General features: G+C 37.4%; 1 protein-coding gene across 3 annotated transcripts in view; it reads right to left on the reverse strand.

The window, feature by feature from the left end:
- The window catches only part of cntfr (ciliary neurotrophic factor receptor), a 392,344-nt gene that overhangs the window by 13,126 nt on the left and 364,711 nt on the right, over positions 1–14,507 (reverse strand). For all 3 annotated transcript variants that reach the window (XM_030150153.1, XM_030150151.1, XM_030150152.1), the window contains 2 exons: positions 6,200–6,268; positions 4,705–4,819 (listed from right to left, as the gene is read on the reverse strand). In XM_030150153.1, the coding sequence (XP_030006013.1) occupies positions 4,705–4,819; positions 6,200–6,268 (184 nt within the window). The remainder of the gene's footprint in view (positions 1–4,704; positions 4,820–6,199; positions 6,269–14,507) is intronic.

Below are 14,507 nucleotides of genomic sequence, written 5' to 3' on the forward strand. Positions count from 1 at the left end.
GTTGGCAGTTTTACCTTTTTGTTTCATTGGACATAGATTAATTTACCTTTTAGGGTTGAGAACATGTACTCAAATACAAAAAAAATCTGATTTAAGTATTTAATTACAATATTTGAAACTTTAGGTTTTCTTTTTTTAGTTTTTACATGTAGATTTTTTGCTTTGTTTTCACAAGCAAAAAACAGTTGTTGAAACCAGTGCAAAAAAAAAAGCAAAAAATAAATGCCCATTGCAAAAATATGCATACTGTGTGCAATCAGATGAAAATGTTGTTTTTCATATTTATAAGCTCTACAATAAGATGCACATTTTTAAAAAATCTAGACTTTGTTTCAGAATTACAATTACGTGTCCCACATTGTCCCACACAAACACACTCCTTGTCCCACATGTGGTTCGTAAGCACCTGGTCACCCTAAGCATAGCAGAATATTCCTCTATTTTAATTAGAATGGTCAAGAAATATTTTACTCTGACAATAGCAACCCGATAAAGAACATGTCTGCCGCCCATGATGGGTTTTGCATTTTATTCTAAGACTTTCTTTTTCACTGTAGCACTTTGAGGTTGCTTTGAATGAAAGGTGCTTCATAAATGTACTTTATTATCAAAATTATTATTATTATTATTATTATTATTTTGGGTCCTAAGTGTAAGTTTTGAAGGCAAATTTAGATGAAAGCTGTTGTTAGCTAACATCAACAAGTATAAAGTGTCTTGTAGACAGTTAAATTGTACCTGTAGAATCTTTAATATTTCTACTGTGATGCTATATTTTTCTTTTCTGGTTCATGTGTCAGGCTTTTGTGCATTGTGCAACACAAAAAGACATAATTATCATTATAGCCACATGTCACTTCTTATCTAACATAAGAAACCCCAAGTATGTAGAGAGTGACTGGCAGCAAAAAACAGGAAAAAAAGCAAGAACAGAGGTGATGAAAGGTGGGAGTAACAGAACGAGTTAATGATCAATAGTGAGAGAAATGAGATGAGAGGGTGAAAAAAAAACACTAAAATCGAAAGATAGGAAAACCTAGAGAGAAATAAAGAGGGGAAAGGGTGCAGAGGACAAGCAGAAAGGGAAGGGAAGCAGAGAAGCGGCAGCTGGATGGAGAGGAGGCATGAGGAGAATCCCAATAACCTCCCGTTCTTTCCCTGAGAACAGGAATAATACACTGTGTACTGACTGACTGACTGTGAGTGTGAGTGAGTGTGTGTGTGTGTGTGTGTGTGTGCATGTGCGTGCGCAGGGCATCATATCACCGCTTCATGTCTATATGTGTGATAATTATTAGTGCGTATGGCAATGTTGGAGCAGACTTCATACTCCGTACGTGGTGTTTTTAGCATGTTCTTGTCTTTCTGAGCTGCCAGGGTTCATGCGTTGACTGTGAAGATCAGCATGCAGTGACTCCATCTACCTGTAGGAGTCACTGTTGCACTGCAAAACCGAGGCGGGAGTTAAAGGGACGAGCAGAGGGAGACAGCAAAGCAGACCAGGAGAACAAGGTTTTGAACTGATTTTGGATTTATATTATAATTAAGTCACCGTTTTAAGACACCTCATCCATTCTTTGCCTCACATTAACTTGATTCATGTATAATATCAACACGGTGACCTTTCTAATTTCACTTCTGTTACACATATCTTTCCCCTGTCAATCAAAAAATTAAAACAGCAGGGTGTAGTTACATGTGACAGAGATTAGAATAACCCCCCAGAGCTCAGTCAAGCAATGATATTCAGTTTGTAACCACGTATAAAACCCTTGCAAGATCCATTTTCAATATTATAATGCCATAGAAAGCATAACGTGCTCGAATATCGTACGCAATCAAACATGTTCATCCATACTCCAGGCTTCTTTGTACGTCACGTGTAAGTATTCTTATCAACCAGTCTACCGGCGTAGTTGGAGCTCTACATAGAATACATGCCTTGTTGCTCAGGGATCATCACTGTGGTGAGATATTGTGATTTGACAAGCAACCCATCCTTGAGCTCTGCCACATGCTGCCAGCTTCATCATTCCCACAGATTTTGTCCTTGTATGTGTCAGGTCCCACAAACGCAACAAATCCTTCAATAAGTATCCCTTATTTCCAAGCACTATTTCTCCCACTTCTAGCGCTGCTTTTCAAGGTCTCAAAATGGTCTTTTGGCGATAATTTTTTTTTTATCCAACAGACGCTACACGATAGGAATCATGCAAACATATGCAAGTATGAACATGCACTTTACAAACAGTAGACAGGGTCTTAGTTTTTCCCAAACAGTGGCCTTCAAAGCACTCCAAAGCAGGACTAAAAATAGATGATATATATGACGGCGTATCCCCTGCTATGGACTAGGGTCGTAAGAAAACACATTTAAGTATCTGATTGTAGGATATGATGTCTTGCAATACTGGATTTTATGTGCAAAGGTTTGTGGCAGCTCATTTTGTGTTGAGTTAAAACCCCTGATGCTTAGATAGGAGTGTTGTGTTGTAATCTATGTTCAGCCATCACTAGCGGAGACAGGGGTGCAGAGTGTGAGGGTGCAAGATAAAAAAGAAAAAAAAAAAAAACATCAACGTATGACTATATATTGAATCATAACCCCTACATTGTGATATCATACCATGTGATCACAGTCTTACTATGGACCCCATGCAGCTGGTGTGTCATGTAAACTGAAATTTCAGAATATTATGTATTTACATGCAGAATATACTCATAAACTTAAGGGTTTTGTATGAAAACATCACTTAATTAAGTTTTGTAGTTCCAAACTTTCCCACTATCAAGGTAAATACTGTATTTTCAACATTACTGTAGCTAATATTAGTAGTTCAAAGCGTTTGCTCCTGGAGGATTCTGTCGGGTGTCTGTAAATTGGCTTGAGAGTCTGGTTTCAACCAGCGCGATAAGTAAAGAGTCATAAGATAACTTTTGTAAAATTTGATTGATTGATTGTTTGTTAAAGCTATATTAGGCTGTATTTTATGGTGTCTTTGGGTAAAATTTCTGCAATAACCTGTCGACTTACATGAGACTTCTTCAGCTCCTTTAGGTTCATTTCACTTTCTAGAAGATCTAGCACAGGGGTGCCAAACATACAGCCCACGGGCCAAAATAACCCTTCAAAGGGTTCCATCTGGCCCACAGGAGACACTGACAGTCAAGACTGTCACTGAGTCTTAACAAATTATATTGATCATAAAGTGCATATTGCTGTATTTTTCGGTTCCATATGCCTTCCACTAAATGTTTTGTGGCTTTGTAGAGCCATAATAGTTAAAATTGCTCTTTTTTTCCTGAAGAAATTTTGGGTTGTTCATGGTTGTTCAGGTTATTCATATTTTTTTGTGAAAGCATAGTTTGAGCAAGGAGAAACTTTTGGAGTTGTCAATATTTCTAAGTTATTATACTATTATTCTGCCATTCTGGTCTGTTGAGGTCAAATTGGGCTGTATGTGGTAACTGAACTAAAATGAGTTTGACACCCATGATGGAATATTTTGGGCCAATCACAGGTCTTTTTGGGGGGTGAAATGTCTCACCTGCAAACATTGTGGCCCCTCAAAGACACGACTGCATCTTCACCAGTAATATTTTGTGTTGCGCATGATTACATTCAGTCTATGATTACAGGACAGAGATGACAGAGGTGTATATTCCGAATTGTGTTCTCCGAATTCCTGCCTAGTGGTGCTTTATTTGCATGCTACATACGTCATATTCTTATTTTATAGTAATTTTATGATGCATCTCCCTCTGCTCTCACATTTGTATGCTTCCTTAGTTTTTTCCGATTTTACTCCAGTATCACTAGGTCAAATTCCTTTGTACGTCGTGCTTTTGGTGAATAAAAGGGAATGTGATTGCAAAATTAACTGTAGAGTGTGTGGCGTTTTAATGCTTGTAAATGAGCCAGTGTGAAGCCGTGGTAGAGACGTGAGTATTTTCTAAAAGACGCCACAGTTTTTCCCCGAGGCAACGTAGAGGCGCTCAGGTTGATGTGTGTCGATTTGTCTGGAAGCTGCAAGATCTTATAGCTTAAGCTGTGATAAAAGTTCAAGGCTATCAGACTCTTATAGTGTACTCAATTTAATGATAAAGAAAGTTATTAACTAAACTTAATTTCATACCTAACTGGTTCAGGAAATATACTGTGTGACAGCCAATCCTGTAATGTTAAAAATACATTATAGGAATACTGTAGTACCGTCACCTTCATTTCTCCAGATGATGGAATACAGGGATAATAAAAACAAACAGCATTATGGGAATACAATATCTTACAAATTAACAGGAGCATTATAAAGTACCCATGCCAAGCCATATCAATACACAATGCCTCTGTTAGATGGGGATCTTTCCTTCTTCTTACTTCTACTTCAGGTCTTTTTTCTTGTGTTCTTCTTTTTTGAATTAGCTCTACGAGAAAGTCTATTTTCAGATTTTTTTTATTTTATTTGTTTTTTAGTGTTCATGACTGAAGTGTTTTTAAAGATGAAAAACACAGCTGAAAACAAACTCCAAATAAGAAAACCTTGGAAATGTCATTACTATGAAATTAATTAAGGTCTGAAAGCAGCACAAAAACACAGAGATCTAGCTGAAAACATACATGTGTGAATATGGATACTTTTCCTTTAGCCCCGGGCTACAGGGGCAGACAGTGCAGGTCAGGTTCAGATGGACACATTATTGTACCTGGGATCACGGGTTCAACCTCAGTCGTGCAGGTAATTTCTTCAATCCAGGTCGTAGCATGGACAGCAACGCTCCAGTCACTCCATGTTCCAATCTCTGTGTCCTTGGCAGCCACCTGTTGAACCACAAAACAAAGAAAACATTGTGGAGATTAAAAACATTCATTAACATTCTTTTAAAAGATTTAACAGAATTTTTCAAATCAATTTTTCAAAAACTGATTGAAAACATGAAAAGAAACTCAGTCAACTGAAAATTATCAATTATGTTGCCTGTAAAGTTGAAAGACAGTCATTAGTTACCATGGCAACATCAGACTTCATTGATAAGTTTCAGAAACCATCAATATTATACTTACCAATAGATATGAATAAAAGTTAAATATATGAAATCACCACTATGAGCATATTTACTGGAAAGAGTTTAAAGTCGTCGCCAAGAACAAGTCAAGACCACCACTGAAATGAATCCACTACAGATACAGAAACAGGTCAAGACTGTCAATCGATTACAAAAAAAAATAGATAGCATAATGTATTTCATTCACATACAATTGATCATACTCTTCTTCCAAAGACAGAGGCTTTTAACCATTTATATTTAAATAAAAAACACATTATTTATCAAAATTCAATACCTTTTAAATGTCAGTCCTGTTGTTTAATATAACATCTTTACCTTTAAACACAGATTTTCGAATTGTGAACTACAGATTTACTCTGATCTTTTCCATTTATCATGAAATGAATGCCTCAATTTCGACAGCTGTAAAAATAAACAACATTTACATTATTACAGAATCCAAAATTTTCAGAGAAGAGAGGATGTCACTTTAAGAGTTGTGAAACAAGCTCTAGGAACTCCTTTATTTGGCAAAAATGATGTTAAGCTCAAATCAGTATATAGTACAGTATTACTATAAAGTAGTACAGGGTTCTTTTTTTTAAATCATGTTTTATAAAATCATTGCCTTCTGAATCTACAATACCCTAGTCTGATGATTTATAGACTGACGACTGCTTATTTTATTAATTGTATTTTTGCTTTGTTTAGATTTTTTTTGAGGTGATGGAAAAGTGAATTTCACCCTGAGGACCATTAAAGTTTTTCTGTATCTGTATGTGTCTGTATCTGTGTCTGTATCTGTGTCTTCATTGACATCTGTATCTGCATCTGTATCTGCATCTGTATCTGTATCTGTGTCTATTTCTGTGTCTTCATTGACATCTGGATCTGCATCTGCATCTGTATCTGTATCTGTATCTGTATTAGTATCAACATCTGTATCTGTATCTTTATTAGTATCAAGATCTGTATCTGTGTTTGTATCTGTATCTGTGTGACTGAAGGGGATTCTTTAACGTGAGCAGAAAACCTTTTCTTTGCAGCAGGTTCAAATGACTGCACATGCATCATTCTTGAGAAATAGTAAAAAAAAAATCATGCAAACACATTTTTGAGCAGAGTATTAAGCAGAACGAACAGAATCTGTTACCTGGATGATGTATTCCTTCCCAGCGTAGGCGTCAGTGATGGTGTGAGAGGTGCTGTCCGACAACTCCACCTGAATAAAAAGACAACAGCAAGCGATGAGTGTGGCGGTATGAACAGATGAATAATTTAAAGGCAAAATCTGCACAAAACTTCCCCCGTAACTATTTAATCTTTGTTATTCTTGTACAAATTCTCCAACAACCAGAACTAGGAATGAAACTGATGTATTTTTAAAAGCATACACAGATTTCTGAATAGACTCCAAGGCCCCTGGAATAAAACAGTATGAATTATGAAAATTCTAAGTTAAAAAAGGCAGCCATGAGGTCTTAAGTCAACTTTTGGTCTGAAAGTCCTACCCTTGTAGCCACAGCTCTACCCATAAATTATGTGCTCAGTATAGCAATCTCTGCCTGAGCCTTTAATGTTTTATGGTGGGTTGAGATCGCTGTGCCATACAGTATACAATTTTTATTCAGCACTCATTTATTTACAACACACCTTTCATTATTATTCTATGCACAGGTCAACAGCGTGTCTTTTTCTTTGCTTTACATTCCACCGTTGCATTCACTGAACCTCGGTACCTCTGAAGGCCCAGCAGCCACCAACACAACCACACATACTGACACATATGCAAAACACCAGTTGGCATAATTGATGATTATATCAAAAAGCTTTGGCATCAATGCCACATAATTTCATAATATAATATGAGGCACACCAGCGTTTGAAAGCCTTTTGTGCACACTTTAATTTGCAGAGCAAAACAGAGAATGAACTTAATGTCTGAGTCACCGGGAAGTGCATGAGAGTGATTTGTTGCTTCTCTGTAATTTACGGTTAGCCTTCTGTTCGTGTGTGTGCATTTGCTTTTGGCCTGTGTATGACAGACTGAAAGAAAAATATACAAAGAGAATGCTGCCTTTCGTCTCTTGTTGTTGAAATATATAATTCATTGACATACCTACTTACATTCTGCACTTCACTATTGAAACATGACATAGACTCAGTACCCAGTTGTCTGGAAAATGACATCAAATGACTAGAAGTATAACCAAACTTGCAAAAAAAAAAAAAAAAAAAATCTAAAAAATTCCCGCCTCCTCATGAATCTGCAATAAAATTTCAGGGGTATGATTTTGGCCCAGACCATTCACTTCCACCAAGTTTATTGAATACAGTTTTTACGCTAACAGACACACAAAGACAGACAGCTAAACGAACACCCATGATCCGAGAATACGACATACTTAAGAGTCATTTCCTGTCTCTGTTTCACATGTATTTGACCACTTCCTCACCTCTTTATGTTTAGAGTCTATTTTATTTGATGGGAAAAAAAGGACGAGAGCACAGATTGAGTGATTCCTGAAAAACTGCATCTATGCAACAACTAAATAGCTTTGGAGACTGAAATGGGATTTTACAACAGAGTATTTAGGTGTGTTGGTTGATTCATTCCTCATGCAGTACCAGGCAAGAAAACATTCCATCTTAAAAGCTACTGGTAAAATCCTTCTTTTCTATTTTTCTAATGGAAACTAGTTAATGTGAGAAAGCTGTAAAATATCCTTTCACTCATCACTCACTTGTGGATATCATGAGATCACATCCAAAGAAGGTAAAAATGAGAGGTGCAAAATTGCACAAGCATTAAAGTTGTACTTCATCTACTTTATAGCGATGACACTGACAAGCAATAAATGCTAAAATACCCCAGCATTTTGTAACAATATGTTGTAATAACACAAAGAACTTATCATTCTTCTTTTCAAAGGATGGTCAGATAACTAATAAATAACTAGAACTGGGCTACTGTCACATTTCATAACACCTGAATAAGTCTGAATGAGCTGAGAAATGCTATTTTGTACAGCTAGTTACTCATAAAATACTATAATATTGTAGTATTAATTTATATATGTAGGAGACCCCCCCCCCAAGACCTTAACTTTATGTATGTTTATACTTGTGTGCCTACTTTTTTGGTTTTTAATTTGCAATAAATTATGTTTTACTGACAGACACGCTTTCAAAACATAGGTAAATCCCAAAAGTGCATGGATATCACACTAACGAGTTTCACTAGAATCATTCCAGTACAGACCGGTTAGTGAAATCAAATTAAGTTTTTTATATGATTTCCTCATGTATTTCTTATCTTACAAGACTATGTGCCTTTGAGCATACTCTAAAATTTGACCATGACAGAAACTTTTTTCCATACTTTATTAAGTCTTTCACACAAAATTCCAGACTTCTCAAGGTCTGGAAAACAGTGTATCAAAATTCCATACTTTTTAAGACTTTCAAGACATGCGCCCTACCCTGTGGTACCATTTCATATCACTGGTCCTGCAGCTTTGCAGAGATTATCTGATTAGTTCTACATTACAGGTCTAGCCCTCTAATAATTCAGATTTTATCGAGTGTTTAACAGTGTGTTAAACATGAGAAACACACTCACCATGTATAAAGATAAATCTATGGAATTAAATGTTTAATGATTTTGCTTCTTTTGTGTCACTAAACATATTGGAATGAAGTTATTTCACATAAATAAGGTGTGATCCATAAATAAACCCAATAAAACTAAAATGAAATAACATAAAAGCCCCAAAATGCTAATAAATACAGTAGCTCTCTATTGATAAACCTACTGCTAAAGTGTCAAAACACTTCTTGACTGGATTTAAATACTAGTCCTTTCTCTTTTTGTTTCTCAAACTTGTCGACCTGAACTGGATCTGACAAATAATTCCCTCGTACATCCCCGGCGTTCACATGTCTTTCACTATCTCTGTAAAGTTGACCCCTTTGTTTAAAACACTACCATCACCACCACAGCTCGTCTTTATCTGCTCTTTTTCTTTGTCTCTCCCCCTCGGTTTAGTTCGAGTTCAGGCTTTATCTTCCTAACCGAGCGCTACATTTGAAGGCTTAATTTCATTAGCGGAATGCAACAACAACAACGTCATCTGTGTGCGTGTTGCATGTTCCCGTTGAGTGCAGTGAGTCTGTGTGTATGTGTGTATGTACTTAAGATATAGTGTGTGTTTATATAGAGTGTGTTCACACTGGTGTGTGCAGCCGTTGTGGCCAAACCTTCCACTGTTTACATGTAGTCCAACCAGCGTATCCAACCATATCAGCATTCCTTCCTGACTAAAGAGTGTGTGTGTGTGCATGCATACAAATGCCTACGCCATGAAACACCCGCCATTTGTGTTTTTGTGCAGTTTCCATGAGTCTGAGCGCTGGTGTTTATGGTATTTTTGTGCAGTCATGTGCGCGACCATGCATGCGCATATGTGATCTATGTCTATGTTGAAGAGCATATAGAGTAAACAGCTTGCAGATAAACATTTTCTGCGAGATGGATGTGTTGCTGTGTTGCCAAGTGGCTAAACAGGGAGCAGTGAGAGCAGCACTTAATATCGCATAGAGGAAGAGGAGAAGGGAAAAGGGGGGGGGGGGGGGGGGGGCTGAGAATGGAGGAGGTAGGGGGATAGATGTGGGTAGGAGATGCATTTTGGAGAGGCTGCTGCCAAAATCACTGTTGGATCTTTCACACTGCAAGGCCAAGCCTGTGTGTGTGAGTGTGTGTGTGTGTGTGAGTGTGTGTGTGTGTGTGTGTGTGGATGCTGACGTGATGAAGTGACATATTTATTTGTTACTGTGTGAGTGTCATTATGCGTATATGTAATTTTCATGTGTCTGCAGGGGGTGTAAATTGCACTCAAGATGCTATATTATTATAATAATAATTACAATACAGATCATGATGTAATGTCTTGACCTCAAAATGGTTTATTGTGCAACTAATGGCCCCTAATGTCCTCACAGTGCAGGCATTTCTTCATTAACAGCATAAACACCATATGTCAGTTTAATGTAAATGGTAAATGTGGGCAGAAATGTTTGACACTAATTGAAAAGGCCACATTATTAACAGTACACCTGAGTATTCTGACCTTTAAATGCAAATATATGATCCCCTAAAGTCTTGAAGTGTTAGAATGTGACAAATCAAGCAACAGATGGTGCTATAAGGGCTCATTTATATTCTATGTTAAAGACGCAGATGAATACGGATGGCACGTTCTGTCCATCCTCTGTACATTTCGTACAAAATTCTGTTTTCCGCAAGTTTGTGGATGCAAACTCAGACAGAAAATATAGAGCAGTACCACCGAGAACCATGGAGGCAGTGTTGAAATTTGAAGAGAATAATTTGCAGAAATAGCGCAACTTAGTTTGTAACGGCGTTAGTATGAGGATTAGTAAAACGTCCTCTGTCAGTGCCATGTTTCTTATTATTGACTTTCTTATTCTTCCTCTCAAAAAACGCTCCTCTTCTTCATGGTATTTAGCCAGTATGGTAGTACTAAGTGTGGCGCCCTCTGGTGGATTGATTGAGAAACGCTCATTCCAACACATTGGATGCATGGAAGTAGGAAGGCAGTGATGCATGACAACATTAGAAACAGACATACCTATTTATGTACGTAAAGTGAGCATAAATGAGCCTTTAGAAGGCAGAGTGTGAGATTTAGTGGCATCTAGAGGTGAAGTTACAGAATGCAAGCAACTGAACCAATGAACAGAAAGGACCAAATGCAAAAGGCCATAATTATTGCCTGACTTTATATATTCATGGTTTCTGTAGAAATGTAGGAACATGGTGGACTACGATGACATGCAACTTTTTATTTTTTCAGAGCATACATGAATGAAAAATGATTCTATTGCATTTCTACAACTAGATCCTCCTGAAGCCTTTCAGGTGGATGTTAAACATTATCATAGGACTATGCATTTTATGTTAAACCCTGTCGTTTAATGATCAGCTGTTTCATACACAAATAAGACCAAATTTGCAGAACAGAAAAACCATTCTGTAAAATGAATTATGGTATTCAGATTCCGCGCAAAAGGACTAATCAACTTGTACTGCTCCAATGTTTTTATCGGGTCCAGTAGCTATCATGCCAAAGATTTCCCAGAATGCCTTTTGACATGGCCATATACAGTTGCTCCTAATTTTGCAGTGCTCTCCATGGCTTCATGGCCCTTAAGAAAGGAGCTACAATGACTTGGGTATGGAATCTTTACCTAGGAAATCACCCCTCTATGGAATGTTACATGACTATAATACTGTACATTCTATATTAAGGCCTAATACATGTTCACATTATCAACTATTAGACTGATAAATCTAACAGGACAGAATGAGACCAGTATTTCTGTCAGTAATTGTCACAAAGTATGTTCAACACTGACAGAGGTTGAGAATGGGTTATTTTTCAAACTTTATGCAGGATATGGAAAGAACTTAAGTGTGAAGTTATGCTTGTTAAATTAATGACATTTCATATCAGCTTTGGTGTTTACACCTTAGGCACCGAAATATTAGGGTACATCAAACCTACAGCAAGTAGGACTTCCCATTTCTGAAATACTATCATGATAAAAATGTTCATGTCAGTTGTTACTGATGAAAGTTACCATTTATGTGATAAATACTTCAGCAATCTAGTAATAAAACATTTAAAACATTTGAAAATAACTGTCAATGTTGAGTAAAAACAAACTCTAAAGCATTTTACAAACACAGAAAACATCATTATGATTGTTATGATATTTTCCATTATCATTTTGTAGCCTATCCTGCTGTGCGCAACATTACCTGAATTTAATGCATCCCAATGCTTTTGCCAACATAATGAATAAGAAGCTGATATTTCGCTGCATTTGTACATTTTTGGAAGAAGATTCACAGAGATATTTGCCTGTTTTGAGGGTTAGGGTCTTTCCAACTTTCTGTCAGACATCTTCTGGTGGAGTTTACATCTGAGAACACTGAATTTAGCAGCCTGCTGTATGGATTAGATGGCCACTACTCCTCAATCCTCAAAAGACGTGGGATATTTGTGACATGAGAGTGTGAAAAGCAGTGGGACCAAGAGGTGAAACTGGGAAAAGGTCCATATACAGTATGTAGAAGAAGAGGAGTGACTGAAGCTGTAGATATACTATATGGACAAAAGTATTTGGACACGTTGAATTCAGGTGTTTCTTTTCTAACAGGGGTCTGGGATAGAAAACAATAATGACAAATGTCATAATATAGTTTTTACATTGTGATAAATATCATTGCACTGGTTAGTGTTGTTTAAATTGTTATTTTTGCTTCCAAAATGCCTCAGAGATTGTTTTAAATTGATTTCTTTCAAAATTGACTTTGTTTTGTTTGTTTTTTTTTTATCCATGACTATGATTTTAAATGTTCTACCTTTAAATTTCTATAATATTTTTCGTGCTCTGACTGTAAATAATAACTTTCTACCACAACCAACCATTTACCTTCCACACATCTCACTTAGGAAGAAAATTATCCCGTTAAACTTAAGGAACTATTGATGTCTATATTTCAAATCAGCATGAACAGGACATTTTACGAGCTGTGGCCATGATGTATCCCAATATTTTTGCCCATATAGTTTATAAACATCAAAGAAACACCTGAATTCAGTGTGTTCAATGGACTTTTGTCCATATAGTGTAGTAGAAAGTTAAGAGTTTCCTAAGGTCAGTCAACTTTTACTGGAAAGCAAACATTGACTTACCCTCAGTCGTTTTATACTGTGTTTAATGTACACACACTGTAAGTACAAGTTCAATAAGGAGTCACTGATTATCACTTTTAATTAACAGGGTGTCTGTTTTATAGGGATTGTATACACGCCTTGCAGGAAGATACCCAGATACGCTATTGAATGTATTATTTATGCAAAACAATGTACAGGAGTGGGTTCAAGGTCGAGATACAACATTTATTCAGAGTCGGGAGAAAAGAGAAAAATGTTGAGCCGTGAGGAAGAGGAGAAACACACATGGACACACCGGGTCTGCACACACAGCTTAGAGGAGGTGGGATACACACACACACACACGCACGCACGCACACACACACACGCACACACACACACACACACACACACACACACAAACACACACACACACACACACTCTCTCTAAGAACTTCTACACAAATCCAGACAATGGGAGGGGTAGTGAGAGGAGATGTGAACATTCCTCAGGGATTGCATAAGGAACTGTGAGAAAAGGAAGTGACCCTTTACTTCTTCACACTTCCTTTTTTTCCTTCTCTGCCCTCTCTATCCTCTTTCTCTCTGTCTCTCTCTCTCTCTGTCTCTTCTTTCATCATTCCAGCTTGACTTCGCCTGCAGTCTACCCATCTGCCTATTTTTGTGTCTTGTCAAGCTTGAAAGAGTAACATTTCCACTACAGTTTAATTGATTTATTGCTGTGTTGCTATATTATTTCCATTTGTATCATGCAATATATTCTATTATTATTGTCTGTTTTAGACACAGATTTTGGTTTAACGCAGCAAAAAAAAAAAAAAAAAGAAAACACCCAAATTGCTTTCCTCCTTGGATCAATAAAGTTTCATCTCATCTTATCTCTGCAGAAACACATTCACTGAGTTGCCGTGGAACTCCAACTGAACCCCATGACTACCGCCAAACGAAGGTCATCACAGGGAAAATCTCCAATAAATAAAAGGTTTCTGTTGTTGGATATGGAGAGGGAGTCAGAGGCGAACCGGACAATAAGACAGAAACAGAGAGATGCAGAAAAGAGACAGAAAAAGCAGAGAGAGAGAGGGAGAAGTGGCATTGGTGGTCAGATCTAATCCAGTGAGCATGTCTGTTGTCCTGGAAAGGAAACCCAATTATATGGCACTTCCACTGGCCCGATGGCGCTGGGTGTGTGTGCGCCGAGAAGGTTGCTCTCATTAGGTTGACTGACAGCTCCCATTTTTCCTCCGCGATCACCCCCCATTTGAGCACACACACAAATGCATGCACAGACAGAAACGCCAGGTCGAGGGGTAATTTCTCAGACAGTATTTCTCTCTTTGAAGCCCCAATCACCGTGGCAGCAATTACTGTAAAAGGAAGCTAAAACCCCTGGCCTATCGCAAATCCCAAGCTAAACCTTACACCCTGGTCGTCTCCGCAACACGCCAGTAAAGGTAGACTCTGTATTAACCCTGTTTTATGCTGTCAAGCACACATGTCAAAAATGCCAAAAAGAATACGTCATGAAAGATAAAATTTGCATCAACATTCAGTCCCTCCATCTTTTCAGCTCTTGTTAGGCTAAAAAGAAGTTTTTCTTTCAGAGTTGTTTGCAAGTTTTGAAGTTTATTGGCTGTTCATTCATATTAAGGTAAAATGGAGTGCATTGTCAAAAAAGAGCCATGAACATATGCT

The sequence above is a fragment of the Sphaeramia orbicularis genome, chromosome 12, assembly GCF_902148855.1.
Source record: "Sphaeramia orbicularis chromosome 12, fSphaOr1.1, whole genome shotgun sequence".
Lineage (NCBI taxonomy): Eukaryota > Metazoa > Chordata > Actinopteri > Kurtiformes > Apogonidae > Sphaeramia > Sphaeramia orbicularis.